Source organism: Penicillium vulpinum (assembly GCF_028829585.1).
Source record: "Penicillium vulpinum strain IBT 29486 chromosome Unknown utg000004l_segment0_segment0, whole genome shotgun sequence".
Lineage (NCBI taxonomy): Eukaryota > Fungi > Ascomycota > Eurotiomycetes > Eurotiales > Aspergillaceae > Penicillium > Penicillium vulpinum.
In genome coordinates, this window is record NW_026643244.1 from 3,468,998 (window position 1) to 3,483,044 (window position 14,047).

Below are 14,047 nucleotides of genomic sequence, written 5' to 3' on the forward strand. Positions count from 1 at the left end.
AAGAGTATCACGCATGATCTTCCAGAAAAGGATCGCGGTCCCTCTCGCACCAAAGGGACCAGGGAGACATTCAAGGCGAGCCCTTTCAAAAAAGCCATACCTGGATATGCTAGATATCGGAAGTATGCAGCAGAATGACAGCGGAGAATGGACACGGGCGCGATCGCTATAATCTCACGTTTCGAAGACGCCCGGTCCATGCAAGGGGTAGCCACAGGTGGCTCCTGGGGCAGCCAAGGAGCATAGATGCGCCCAACCATCAGGACTTATTGCCCCTCAGACGTATTCAAAAGGGACCAATAAGGCAAGGAACATTTTCAGTGGGAGGAAAATAGGCCCGAGGGGTGCAGCATTGACGACAGTGGCTCAACTATCAAGCTTCTAAATCTAGGACCATTTTGATGCCTGTTCGTCCAGGGGCATAGTAATCAGGGATAACTTCACGCTCCTCAAATCCAAGACGGAGATACAAGGCGCGCGCAGGCTCCCTAGCCTGGTCCACCCAGAGTTGAATATACTGACAGCCCTCCTTTCGTAGGCGCTGCTGAATGTAGGACAGCACCTCCTGGCCAACACCTTGACGGCGGTTAGGCTCTGTCACGCAAATTTTGTGTAATAGCGCAACGCCCTTCTGTCGGACATAGACCGCATAGGCGATCAGATCAGATTGCGATCCCTTAGCTCGAATCGCGTACAGAACTCGGGTGTTAGGCTTTTTTCTCCACAGGTCCTCACCGAATGGGAATGCCTCATTGGTTGGGAAGGTCTTTTTCTCGACGCGTGAAATCTGGGCAAGAATCTCCAGTGCCTCGTTCCTCTTCAAGGAATGAATGTCCGAGATAGTGAGGCCGGGCATTCCTCCCATTTCTCGCGGTTCGCATTGAGGTGCCATTCCAAACCAGGGCTGACTAGTTTTAACACGCCTGTTCCAGCTATTTGGCACTGTATATGCGCCAGGTTATGCCGTGTAAATGTATGAGGTTCAAGTACTCCGTGGTGGTGAAAAGTGTTATGGATGGTCCCCACCGGTGAGTTTCAGCCAATGAGAGTCGCCTTGATCTATAAACAACTACAAATTGACAATACTATCTCAATTTCATCTACGCGTCTATGCACGTCATACAACTAGAAACATTTTTTTTTCTCATTGATAAATCACATGTCGAGTCATGTCTCACATCCTTACCAAGCGGCTGAGCACATAGTTGACTTTCTTCCTAGCCTAGATCAAATGACCACTACGATCGGTTGGCGTCCAAGATTCCACAATCCACCGTTAATGCATGCATTTACAAGCAGAGTTCTAGCTTTGATATCAGGGTAAAAAAAGGATTGCACGAGGCCTTTGAATACCATCAGAAGATTGAAAAATCCCCCACCCTCCGCCTCAATGTTCTCCATAGCCTCCTGAAGAGCATCATAGTGCAAGAATTCCCATCCACTATTCTCAAGAGAGCATCCAAAAACATGCAGTCGAGGAGGATCCCTCCATATCTGGTTCAGCAAGTGCTTACAGCCCCCGAGAGAGTCGCGATGGGTGTATGGTGGCGTGTGAGTGATGAGAATGTCCGTGTCGTCAGGGATTCTATCCCAAACGTTATCCAACTCGGGGTACTGGAATGCCGAGGAAGGAATGGTCATTGGTGAGTATGGGCTTCCGTAGATCCGCAATTGGCGTCCGTTCCAACAGTCCACAATAGCATCCCGGTGCTCCAGATAGATGATGTCGCCCCAATATAACCTCTGAGGATCTCCTAATCTCCAGCGGCAACGACTTCCCATCTTCATTCTATCAAGATACTGATCAGATCTACCCGCCACAACAATTTTTATGCGGTGAGGCTGGGCTTGTAGCCAGTTTAGCGTGATCTGGAGCTCGGCAAGCGATCCATTTGATGTCAAATCGCCGGCATGGATCAGAATATCGCCACTTGGTATCACTGGTCGCTCTCTATAGGTGTTTGAGATGCAGACTATTGTGACGGGGTTTTCGGGAAGCGGAGGAAGGTTGACTGGTCGCCAGGCATAAAGCTGTCGGGCGAGGAAGAGACAAGGTCGATCTCGGAATTGTTGCCAAGCTGATGGCAGTGCCGGTGGTACGATGGGGTATGACGAGTTAATGCCGAGTGCAGTCATTCTGAAAGACATGACGATAGATTTCAACCCGATAGGGCTTCAGGCATTGATGCTTGAGATGTGAGTGAGGGAGGAGTTGATGCACGATGTTTTGGCTTCAATATTATTATTATTTTTTAAATTAGACCTGATTTCTCCGAACACATGCTGCCTTGACTTTTTAGTAGGGATTGTCGTTCGTCTTGCGCCGTTGTCACCTTTTCATTCTTTTTTCCCTCCATATTTGCATGTCAACCTCCCCAGATACAAACCTAACAACCTAGAATCACTCGGTGGTATGCTGTATTGATGTCTATTTCATCTTTTCTTTACAAAATTGCAATGTACAGCTTATTGATTTGATGATTGAACATAGCGATGCTCTATTTCTCTTCTTACAGCACTAAGTACTCCTGTTCGAAGGCCCTTTCCCCATCTCCACCTGCTCTCTAGGCCCTAAAGAAGAAGAAGGGGCCAAAAAATTTATACTAGCTTTTCGCTCAACTTGAGCTTGTCAACGTCAGTAAATTCGTCAATTTATGTGGCGGCGGAAATTACAGATGACGCAGCGTTGGAGGAATTTTCGATGTTCTCAATTTATTCTTGCAACCATTGTGACAAAGACACATTTGTCTTGAGATGATCAATTACTGGAGTAGTTGTCGGGCTGAGAACACTTTCCTCAAGATCTAATAATCATTAGTGGAGATCGGGAGTAAATGGCAATTACTAGTCATACCGAAGAAGCAGGATATGTAGGGTCCCATGAATCAGATTGCTATGATTGGAACAATCTCCCAGTCCTCTCCTTAAGCCGAGGCTAGGGTTGGGGTAATGTATCCATTGGAGTCAAAGTTCATCGGCCATCTGACATATATGACCCTACCGGATAGAGTGTTCTCACCGATTATCAAAAAGACCCGGCTCATTACCGGGCAACTGAGCAAGGTGATGAGGGTGATCCTGCTTGAAATCATAGATCGAGTCGCCTGAGGTGCGTCGTGAGTGGGAATGATTGGTGCGTCCAGTCGATGGTGCTGCTCCCTCAGTGCCGAAGCGCTGGGTCACATAGTGAGCATAGAAGCCGTCTTCACGTTGGCGATCTTCTAGACCCTTACGGCTGTCGCGGTTCATGCGCTTGCGATAAAGGACTACCAGAACGATACGGGCGATTGCTAGGAGACTGAGATACCCATAGTTAGTTCTGGATGGTTGGGTGTTGAGTGGTATGAGGGTATGGGGGATATTGATGAGGCGGGGGCTGACCGGGAGAGATGGGGAATATCAATTTCCCATCATTGTAGTGTTCAATATGTCGTGATAGTCCTAAACTCTGCGCCGTAGGATGTTGTGGTGATACATAGCTTGACGATTATTCGCTCAAAAGCACATCGTTGATAATCCGCGTATCCTCAGCCAGTCTGCAGATATCGTTGTCCCACACAAATGTCCTGGCATTTCCATGAATCGCGCTCAAGCTCGGTATTCAAATTCCAGATGTCTCTCGCGTGCATGGATTTAATGTAAGTTGTCTAGGGGGTTGATTGAAGATAGATTGACGACATTGAAACAAGTTGCAGGGGTGCTTGCAAAGTTGTCCGGTCGGATAGAAGAAATAGAAGTATTAATAACGGAATCGAGGGAGCACATGAGTTAAAAAAGGCAAAATCTGTCGCGAGAAAGCAACGCAATCTTGAATTATGCAAACATAGGAAAAAGTGAAAGGCAAAGGATAGGTATAGGTGAGGAAATAAAGGGAAGTACAAGATAATATGTGCCTTTTATGGTATCAGTACTATCTGCAAATGGGTCCGCAACCAACAAAAGTCTCCCTACAAAGGTATAAACGTACATGTATATATGCAATAACTTCCACAGAACGCCAGACAAAGAAAATTCCCACTGGCACTAGGATTGACTGGGCCTAATCGATACTCCAATGCACAACTCGTTTAACACGAATAGCCATGGGATCCAGATTCTCCTCCCCACCACTAAACCTCTCTTTTGAATCTGTCCCCACCTGAGTCATGACCGTAGTAAGAGGGTCAAAATCTTCATTTGAGTGCCCAAAGGGCGTTGGACTTGTTCTTGCTGTGCATTGCACGTCATATTTTCCTTCTTTGCGTTCGTGGAGAGATATTCTGTGTACGAAACTAGACAGTCCTCGCGTCCCACCGATATGACGGGTGCCCGGTAAATTCGGCATTTTCTTGAACAGTGAGCGGACGAATGGCTGTAGGACGGGGAGACAGGCACAGATAATACCGATGCACGGCTCGATGGTTGACCACACAGATACACTGCCTAAGGCCCATGTGAGATCGACGTTGCCGTTGAGGTAGTTTAGGTAGTGAATTCGAATACCGCTTGCGATGCAGACGCTAAGACAAAGTTGTGTTAGTATTGGTTTTTGGAAAAGGTTCGGTTCGTTCGAGAACATACAATCCACCTAGAAGAAGCACAGCGCACACGCCAATCTTCTGGTTTGTCCGCATCTGAAGTTTCCAAATAATAGGCATTGGGACAAGCAGAATAAGGATGTCCGTCAGGACATTTGCAGCCGCATTCCCAATGTAGTAGTAGTAAAAGTTATATCGGTATGAGCCAGATTTATGGTTGGTGATTTCGGTCCAGAAAAATGGAATTGGATCACAGGCACATAGGGCTGCGATTAAGCTTCCTAGCCACCAGCCACAGGAGATGAGAAGGGTGGCCCAGATCATCCAGTTCATGCCGAAGATTCGACGGTAAAACATAAGAATCGAGATTTTGATGAGAAGGAGCTCGAGGAGATAGATAATGAGGTAGGCAAAGAGGATCTATATTCGATTAGATTTGGCTCTGAGACATAGAGTCTTGTTGGTCATGCCTTTTTCATTTTGACCATGTTTCCCACTGTTACACTCCAGACATGTAAACCGAAACCGTAGCGGCCACCTAATTCGAGGATATACTGTTAATGTCTTGTTTTCTATATAAGATCGGATTCCAACGTACCAAGAATAGATGATGCAAGTAATGCAATCAATGGAATGCCAGTTATTCCAACCAGCCAGTCATCGGCTTCCAGCCTCGCTCCCTGGACATATACCCTCACAATAAGACGGAAGATAATTGTTACTATCGCAAGCGCACATACAGACACCACAGCAATAGTGTCCTGTACATTTCTGTTTTCTGTGAGATCGACCCCCGGCGGTGGGGGTCCGAAAACAGATGTCATGTTCATATGTTCCATATCCATATTTGCGGTTTACTGCTCCAGCACTCTGAAATATGGAGAATGACACTCTAAAAGGTGTTCTGTAAACACAGAACAAAAGCAATGTGAGTAGCCTTGTAGACCTGTCAAAAATTTAACAAGCGAGCATGGGTAATCTTGTCATTTTGATCTAGCAACCTGAATGAGATCATATAAAATTATTAGGGCAGCATCCTAAAATGGATAGTTAACTGTACATTCTTTTACGCTCAGGTCACTAATTTTCCAGGTCCACTTTCTCCATTTGGATAGCATCTTTCTGCATAAATTGCACGTTTTTATTCCGCACGGGCGGGCATGGCGATTAGGGTTGGGGGCGAAATGGGCATGTCTGGCCGTGGGATGATCTTCGATTGTTAGTGGTGAAGATAGTCGTTTATGGATCAAACTGTACTTTCGCCATGTGAACAATGCCCTGCTGAAGGATCAAATGTCTGAAGATTGTATTGCAATTGTTGCAATTCCTTGAGGATCAACAAGGTAGTACTTTATCCTTGTACTTCTGTTAATTAATACAGAATGCTTTATATTAGGATTTGCAACATTTCTTGGATTTTAGAAATTATTAGAATACTAAGCCATCGAATGATGTTTTTGAAGGTATCGAATGAATTGGCTGAATAATTCTCTTGGAAGTGGACGAGTTACCACTTTGGCTTCTAACTATACCTACAATAATATTACAGGTCGGCATTTATTCCCTCAGACTTTAGTGATGCTCGAACTATTGTATAATGTAGAAGAGTAATAGAAGAAGCAGGAAATTATGTCCAAATAACCGACCTCTTTAGAGACTCTTTAATATGGCCTGTATAGTTATCATATAAATTCCCTCAGTGATGCCAGTTTAGTGTATAATATTGAAGATACAAGAGTGATAGGAAGAGAAGAAACACACAAATATGACACTGTAGCCCTATGCCCTATGGATTTAATGCAATAAATCAAAATTTAGATGCATTAAATTCTCCGAGCAGTCTCTTATATATTTTAGTAGAATGTACAAAGTCGAAGATAAGCACTATATCTAATAATATCCACCAGTAAAAAGCACAAAAACAATTGAAGTAGGAGATTCCTTTACAAACAAAATGACGTCAATATAGAAAATGGTCTCAAATAAATATCATGATGTACGAAGTACTGCGTAGGTAGGATTAATACATCAGGATTACTATTGTTTGATCCGCAGAAACGTTCACCCCCCACGATTAGCCCCAACTCCACACAGATTCAACCATCACACCAACCACACCACCCACACCATCCTCCATCACCCCACCTTCACTATCAAATCAATTAAAAATGCCCCCAAAATCCCAAGACCAGGTAGACGACAAGCGCCAAGCCGCAAGAGAGGTCATCGATATCCTCCAGGAGATCTCCGACCTACTGGTACGTGTTTACCTCTCCAGACCGAAACAGGATTCAGGATTCAGAACTCTCCTTACCTTAGTCCATGTCGTCATTCTCTCTTGTTTACAAAGAAAACAAAGATATAGCTACCAAAACTAACATGTTGAACAGAATACAAACCTGGACAGAACAGAGCTATCGCTTTGTGTGTCTCTTATTGAAAACGGGGTCAACCCCGATGCTTTGGCGGTAGGTGTTTCCCCCGAGGTTGGCATCAAATCTGAATAATATAGCTCTCTGCGCGCGTGATTTGGTGTTCAAGGTGCCTAGTAGCTGACTGCTTTACAGACTGTCATCAAGGATCTGCGCAAGGAGACTGGCTCAAAGCGCTTGGGCAATGCTCCCGTGGAGTAATCGCTTTGGGGAGTTGGTGTGAGTTCAAAGAAGAGCTACCTATTATCACATCGGTGCATTGAACGAGATCTCTTGATTTGTTCTGGTTTTGGCGTTGAGGCCGTGTATTCACTACCATACGGGCCGGTCGGAGATTATACCCTTTTGTTTTGTTGCTTGTTTTCGGTACAAATACAGTTTCAATTTGGCTTGTGTTTATGGAGACATTGAAAAGGCTGGAAAATAACTTGGGCTACCTTTACTAGGTATCGTAGACTCAGGGAGGTTGGTAGCGCATAGCAAGGTGAGTTAGTAGAGTAGAACGATATGGGAAATGAATATGATAATGGGCTGAGAGGGAATGCGGAAAGGCACGAAGTGATTCAGATAACAGTGTGGGGATATTCAAATTCCAATTCGCAATTATTTTGACTCGTCGGGCTTTGTTGCGCCCTTGGTTTCCTGGTTCTTGGAGGAACCCACCTCGTCTGACACCGACTCGACGGTAGCGTTCTTGAGTTGATCGCCCTCTGAGCTAGTGGGTTGCTCTTTAGTCTTAGTTTCCTTCTCGTCATCGCTGTCGCCGAGGCTGAATGGGTCGTTCTCCGCGACGGGAGAAGGCGCGACGCTGGACAATGGTTGCCATTTGCTCGCCTTGCTGCCTGTTGAGCTGAGACGCTGAGATGGTGTGGAGGAATCATAAATATTGTCGATCTCGGTGGGTGGCCCATCTTGGAAAGACACCCTGCGCCTGTCTGGCGAAGGAGACGCGGATAGTTTAAGGTTGGGCTGGCCGGGACGCAGGGGGCGAGCTGGGGGAGCTGTGCACAGTTAGCAAGACTCAACGATGCCAGACTTAAGATCGTTGTTTACCTTCGCCATCCCTCAACTCGAGAGCAGAGAAATCATCGCTGAGAACTTGGGGATCTGCGTCATAGCGCTCACGATCTCCACTGCGACGGCCCATATCACCACTACGTCGGGGCCGGGCATGGGTGGGAGTCTCTCTTTGAACAGGTTCCTCGTCCAAATCATCTCCATCAATTCTCTTCTTGAGGTTTGTTACCCACGAGTTAACCTTATTCTGTGTCTCCAGGAAGCCCTTGCGGAGGTTCTCGCGGATCACCGGTAGATCATCTTTAAATACTCAATTAGCACAAACTCATTCGGCAAACCAACATATAACCCATACCATCAAAGAAGCTATATTCTCTCTCCTCCGACTCCTCGCTTCCTCTAGGTCGCTGGTATCGGGGGTCGGTCTCCCAACCTGGGGGTGGTGCGCGACGTCCTGTCGCATTGTAGTGCTCCGATAGTTGGCGTGCATACATCTCATCGGCTTCCAGTTGTCTCTGTGCAGCAGTACTCTGTTGTGTTGGGCGCGGCGGCTTTGGCGGCGGTGCCATTTCTTCTTGAGCCTTGGGGTCTGTCATGCCTGCAAGTAGAGCCATGGTCAGCTCATACTCCTTTCATAAATTTCATAAATGGTAGTTTCCCCACGAACCCAGGAGGGCATTGAACGCCCGCTCGACATTCCAATTGCTTGCGGTCAGGACAGCTTTGATAACACCTGGCTCGATACTTGGAAATGCCTCCTTAAGGGTGCTCTCTGACTGTTCTCTCGGGTTCAGGGGCCGGGGCGGCTTTGGCGGGGCTGCCTCGGCGGCAGCTGGCTGAGGAGCGACAGGGGAGGAAGCAATAATTCCGGTCTCTTGGGGTTCATCGTCAAAGTCCATCGGGCGTGCAGTAGTCGGCGACTCGGGTCGGGGGCTGTTAGGCGTGTTGAGGGTAGCCAAGGGCTTGCTGGGAGTGTTCTGTGTATGAATGTGAGCCTCATGCGATAGGTCATATGCGGCCGGAAAGTAAGTAAACATACCATTTTGTCTTCCTCAGACATGTTGAGGTATCTTCAGGATCTAACAGAGTATAGAAATTGACTGAAGGGAAATTCACAAAAAACAGTGTTGCCTGAGAATGTCTGAGAGCAGAACATATCGGGGAAGCTCCAAGTGACGTGGAGCGCACGTGATAGTGGGCGAGCGAGCTTATCTCCCTGGATATTTCTGCTACGAATCTGACATCTGACATTGACATCTTCAAGTTGTCAGTCTGCAAAGTGCTTGCATTTTCAGTAAGTATAATTCCTAATCTGGTTGCTTATAACAACAGGGTTGAAATTCAAGTTGATCCAAAATGGCATCAGAACAGGCGCTCTCGACCTCTTTCATTCCAGCCCTGTACAAACCGGCTGCGTTACTGCCTATTGCACGCCACAAGAAGAACCTGCTCTATTTAGTTGAGAAATACCCCGTTACTATCGTGGTGGGCGAAACAGGAAGTGGGAAAACAACCCAGCTCCCACAGTATCTAGACCAGGCAGGATGGTGCGAGGATGGGAAGATCATTGCTATTACACAAGTGAGCACTGATCCCATCATCATATTTCAATTTAAATAGTTACTAACCATGTTTTAGCCCCGGCGGGTGGCTGCTACAACGGTTGCAACGCGAGTAGCCGAAGAGATGCGATGCAAAGTCGGTGAAGAGGTGGGCTATTCCATCCGATTTGAAGATTTGACATCTTCTGCAACAAGGATCAAATTCATGACAGATGGAATGCTGCTCAGGGAAGCCCTGGTGGATCCTCTACTTTCGCGGTATTCAGTGATCATGGTTGATGAGGCACATGAAAGATCTCTCGGTACCGATGTGCTCCTTGGGACTCTGAAGAAGATCTGCAAGAAGCGCCCTGAACTTCGCATTATTGTTAGTAGTGCAACCCTCCAAGCAGAGGAATTTCTTCGCTTCTTCGCCGGCGAGGAGTACCTGCCCGAGGCAGAGCCCGCGGATTTGGGTGGAAGCGTTGGTCGGATCATCAGTCTGGAAGGACGAATGTATCCCGTTGACATGCTGTTCCTCGACGCTCCAGCAGAAGATTACATAGAGCGAGCAGTCAAGACCGTCTTTGATATCCATACCCAAGAACCAGAAGGCGACGTACTTCTCTTTTTGACTGGCCGGGAAGAGATCGACACTGCGATCCAGTTGATATCCGAAAGAGCGGCAACTCTCCATCCAAAGGCGCCATCTCTGCTTACGCTGCCACTCTATGCTGGACTCACCACGGAACAGCAAATGTATGTTTTCGAGCCGACTCCAGAAAACACCCGAAAGGTCATCGTCTCGACCAACATTGCCGAGGCCTCGGTCACAATAGACGGGATTGTATATGTGGTTGATTGCGGCTTCGCCAAGCTCAGAGCATACAATCCCAATACTGGTATTGATACACTAACTGCAGTGCCGATATCAAAAGCATCCGCCACCCAGCGAGCTGGCCGCGCTGGAAGAACGAAGCCAGGTAAATGTTTCCGTCTGTACACGCAACAAGCGTTCGAGCAGATGCCGGAAGCAACCGTACCTGAAATCCAGCGGTCAGATCTCGCACCGGTCGTTATGCAGCTTAAAGCACTGGGCATCGACAACATTGTCCGGTTCGACTTCTTGACACCTCCCCCGGCGGAACTTATCATTCGTGCACTTGAGCTACTGTCCTCTCTCGGTGCGATTGACGAATATGCCAAACTGACAAAACCGCTTGGAGTGCGGATGGCAGAAATTGCCCTGGATCCCATGATGGCTAAAGTCCTTCTTACCGCGCCATCTTTCAACTGTCTAAGCGAAATACTCACAATTGCAGCCATGGTCAACCTCCAGGGGACATTATGGGTTCAGCACGATGGAGACAAACGATCTGCGGAGAGTCACCGGCGAAAATTCGCCGTTGAAGAAGGCGATCATTTGACGTACCTGAATGTGTATCAAGCATTTGTCACTACGGGAAAGAAGGACTCGAAATGGTGTCGCGACAACCTTTTGAATTACCGGGCACTTCTACGCGCAGTGAGCATTCGAGGCCAGTTGAAACGGTATCTAGAACGTTTTGGCATTCAAGTCGATGAGACACTCTCATCCCGTCATGGCGCAGCCGATTTGAGCAGCCAGCCGGAGCAGATTCGGAGGTGTCTTACAACGGGATATTTTGCTCATGCGGCGAAGATGCAACCAGATGGAACTTTCAAGACTATTAGTGGTGGTCTAACTCTTCATCCTCACCCCACCTCGTTGATGTTTGTAAGTGCTCCTGAATCGTGTGTGCAAAAGTGCGTGGTCTTGTTTACTGACTTGAATATAGAACCGAAAAGCCGACTGGGTCATATTCCATGAGATCATGCAAACGGGCGAAAAGACTTATATCCGCGATGTGACTAAGATCGAGAAGAGTTATCTGCTGGAATATGCTCCGGATTATTACCGAGTCAGGCAGTAATAGCACAATGTTGGAATTTAGCTAGAAAGGGATATGTGCGATGATGCTCAGCTGTTCAAGGATATTATGGAATGAGATATATTGTGTTGTTGCATTTTATAGATTGAGGGGAAGTAAGGGCCGTAACAGTGACAGAGGTAATTTGGGTCACTAAGTGATATTGAGATTTAGCACATTGCAAAGTCGAAATATAAGAGAATCATAAACAACAGTGTGTAGTATGGTCCCTCTTGAGATACTATAGTACTACGTAGTATCACCTCAATTCTCCGAAGTAAAACGACGTCACGGGAGTGGAGAGCTTCCCCAAACACAACTTCAAATCTTCAAACCCCATCTTTATCTTACCACATCTACACCTTGTACAACTATCAAGCTTACATTGATACATATTTTGCAATGTCAGGGCACCACCATGATCATGATGGCCATTGCCACGGCGAAGGTCACGACCATACCAACGATATCACTCCAGCCATCCAATCCCTCCTCTACTCTCAGATCAACTTCGATCTGATCATAACCCTGAATGGTACGTATGAGCTCCATGATTGCATATAACTACTGGTTACAAGCCCTCATCTCTGATTGACAGAGACTACCCCAAATTCTGGTGCATCCATCGTCCAGAAAACCTGGGCTGAGCGACTAAACGACAAGCCGGAGCTCGAGAGCGATGCCGATGAACAGTTGCTCATGACCATCCCGTGAGTCCTACTCATTCCACACATATATCCTACAATTTCCAATAGCTGTTTATGCCCTCGCATCGCGTCCTAAAAATTCCAAACAAACCCCCGCCAATCTTACCCCTCACCGTTATCGCGACCCTAGAACTAACATGATTTCTACAACACAGCTTCAACGGCCAAGTCAATGTCCACTCCCTCCTCCTGTACACAGCGCCTACAACCGCCGCCCCGAAGACAGTAAAGCTGTTCAAGAACCGTGACGATATGGATTTCTCAACCGCATCGGAGTTACACCCGACCCAAACCATCGAGGTCCCGCAGCCTGTACCTGGCGCTGATGTTTTTGAATTGCCGTTGAATCGTGCCCATTGGAATGCGACTACGTCTGTCACCCTCTTCTTTGAGGATAATTGGAGTGACGGCGAGGAGGATGTTACTAAGGTTGGGTATGTAGGCTTCAAGGGGCAGTTTATGAAGTTAACCCGGGAGCCGATTAATTTCCTCTACGAGGCGGCGGCGAACCCTCAGGATCATGTCTCTATTCCTGGTGTTAGTGGTATTGGCAGCACTATGCCTGGGCAGTAGCTGGGGCTCGTTGGAGATTTCTTTCCATGCTTCGATGTATTTGTGGTGTCATGATGATTAACGATAGTACCATTCCACTACTATGTATTTCTACATAGATTTTATTGATTTGTTGATTCTTGTTCCAGTAAAGGGAGCTCTTATATCGAATATCATTTGTAAAACCTCTGAGGATATCATAATCTATAGAGTATGTATGCATTCACAAATGTCAACCATGGATTTTACAAACAATATAATCGGCCGCCAACGCCCTAGACGCATGAAATCTACCATAAATGTAGGCAACAAAATCAAATAAGCCACAACGCCACAAAACGCTCAGTATCAATATAATGCAATGCTTAGTGCTGTGCAACGAGGATCCGAAATATCCCCTACTAAGCAGGCAAAGCCGTTCGAGTCTCAGCCTTAGCCTTGGCTCTTTGAGTCAACTCCTGAACTGGCTCTTCTACAGGAAGATCAGCAGTAGGTGGACTCGGCAGTTGGACAGTATCAGGCAGGATCTCAGGACCAGCAAGTTCCCGCTGCAAAGCTTCCAGCTCATCCTCAACCTCATCCTCATCTTGATTTGTCAAATGACCCGCCAGCATTTGACTCACCTCCTATAGCAACTGTCAGCAAACCCATTCCAAAATTCTGCGCAAAAACAGGAACAAAAGACGAGGCACATACCTCTTGATAAGCTCTCGCATCTTCAGTCTCCCCCATTAATTTCTCAACTCCCTCGATACCACCCATCTCCTTATTGATAGTCTGCAGCACCTTCGTTCCTTGCTGCAATCCAAACAACACATCCTTCTGCACAAGCGCAAACTCCACCTGTCCAGTTAACTGCTCCAGCTGCGCGAGTTGCCCATCTGTCTTCGCAAGGAGCGACTCCTGGTATTTCTTGCGTCGGAGCGCGAGTAGTGCTCGCCGGCGATCATTGCGCGCGAGGCATTCCCTGGCGATTTCCGTTTCGCGGTCTGTGAGGACGGTTATTCGTCGCTGGTATTGATGCAGTCTGTCGCGTTGATTTTTAAGGTCGAGGATTGCCCTATAGATGCCACGGGATGCTTGTTAGCCGGTGTCATTCTATCGGGTTCTCTGAAAGGGCGTGCTGGCGGGGATGAGGGGGTCTCGTGAGGAGAACAATAGTATGCTCTCACAACCAAGATTGAGGATGCGTTGTGGATATTGTATGTATACAATACACAGCAGCCTGCACTCACCGATCCTGGGCAGAGATCTTCTGCGAACTACTCGAGTTTCCCATGTTGTTGAAGAGAAGGGAGATTCCCTCTATCTGTAGATGCGGGCCTAGGCATG

The 14,047-nt window shown here is 47.1% G+C and overlaps 9 protein-coding genes across 9 annotated transcripts; 3 read left to right on the forward strand and 6 right to left on the reverse strand.

Moving 5' to 3' along the window:
- Positions 1-373: 373 nt before the first annotated feature.
- N7479_009795 (GNAT family N-acetyltransferase) lies at positions 374-865 on the reverse strand (the record flags this gene model as incomplete). Its single annotated transcript, XM_057257488.1, has 1 exon — positions 374-865. The coding sequence occupies one exon, from the start codon at positions 863-865 to the stop codon at positions 374-376; it is 492 nt and encodes a 163-aa protein (XP_057104946.1).
- Positions 866-1,227: 362 nt separating this feature from the next.
- On the reverse strand, positions 1,228-2,136 carry N7479_009796 (metallophosphatase domain-containing protein; the record flags this gene model as incomplete). Its single annotated transcript, XM_057257489.1, has 1 exon — positions 1,228-2,136. One exon carries the CDS (start codon positions 2,134-2,136, stop codon positions 1,228-1,230), a length of 909 nt encoding a protein of 302 aa, XP_057104947.1.
- An 879-nt stretch (positions 2,137-3,015) lies between these two features.
- On the reverse strand, positions 3,016-3,311 carry N7479_009797 (uncharacterized protein; the record flags this gene model as incomplete). Its single annotated transcript, XM_057257490.1, is given in 2 exon segments — positions 3,016-3,290; positions 3,308-3,311. The coding sequence occupies 2 exon segments, from the start codon at positions 3,309-3,311 to the stop codon at positions 3,016-3,018; spliced, it is 279 nt and encodes a 92-aa protein (XP_057104948.1).
- Positions 3,312-4,039: 728 nt separating this feature from the next.
- N7479_009798 (uncharacterized protein) lies at positions 4,040-5,362 on the reverse strand (the record flags this gene model as incomplete). The annotated part of the gene is made up of 4 exons (XM_057257491.1): positions 4,040-4,499; positions 4,561-4,937; positions 5,015-5,055; positions 5,116-5,362. The coding sequence occupies 4 exons, from the start codon at positions 5,360-5,362 to the stop codon at positions 4,040-4,042; spliced, it is 1,125 nt and encodes a 374-aa protein (XP_057104949.1).
- Positions 5,363-6,685: 1,323 nt separating this feature from the next.
- On the forward strand, positions 6,686-7,150 carry N7479_009799 (mitotic-spindle organizing protein 1; the record flags this gene model as incomplete). Its single annotated transcript, XM_057257492.1, has 3 exons — positions 6,686-6,775; positions 6,908-6,985; positions 7,085-7,150. The coding sequence occupies 3 exons, from the start codon at positions 6,686-6,688 to the stop codon at positions 7,148-7,150; spliced, it is 234 nt and encodes a 77-aa protein (XP_057104950.1).
- A 402-nt stretch (positions 7,151-7,552) lies between these two features.
- On the reverse strand, positions 7,553-9,026 carry N7479_009800 (Ubiquitin system component Cue; the record flags this gene model as incomplete). The annotated part of the gene is made up of 5 exons (XM_057257493.1): positions 7,553-7,950; positions 8,003-8,266; positions 8,322-8,564; positions 8,634-8,943; positions 9,006-9,026. The coding sequence occupies 5 exons, from the start codon at positions 9,024-9,026 to the stop codon at positions 7,553-7,555; spliced, it is 1,236 nt and encodes a 411-aa protein (XP_057104951.1).
- A 296-nt stretch (positions 9,027-9,322) lies between these two features.
- N7479_009801 (putative ATP dependent RNA helicase) lies at positions 9,323-11,459 on the forward strand (the record flags this gene model as incomplete). The annotated part of the gene is made up of 3 exons (XM_057257494.1): positions 9,323-9,547; positions 9,605-11,263; positions 11,325-11,459. 3 exons carry the CDS (start codon positions 9,323-9,325, stop codon positions 11,457-11,459), a joined length of 2,019 nt encoding a protein of 672 aa, XP_057104952.1.
- Positions 11,460-11,858: 399 nt separating this feature from the next.
- Positions 11,859-12,736, forward strand: N7479_009802 (PITH domain-containing protein; the record flags this gene model as incomplete). The annotated part of the gene is made up of 3 exons (XM_057257495.1): positions 11,859-11,991; positions 12,055-12,166; positions 12,319-12,736. 3 exons carry the CDS (start codon positions 11,859-11,861, stop codon positions 12,734-12,736), a joined length of 663 nt encoding a protein of 220 aa, XP_057104953.1.
- Positions 12,737-13,116: 380 nt separating this feature from the next.
- N7479_009803 (ESCRT-III subunit protein VPS20) lies at positions 13,117-13,994 on the reverse strand (the record flags this gene model as incomplete). The annotated part of the gene is made up of 3 exons (XM_057257496.1): positions 13,117-13,341; positions 13,412-13,775; positions 13,951-13,994. 3 exons carry the CDS (start codon positions 13,992-13,994, stop codon positions 13,117-13,119), a joined length of 633 nt encoding a protein of 210 aa, XP_057104954.1.
- Between the last annotated feature and the right edge of the window lie 53 nt (positions 13,995-14,047).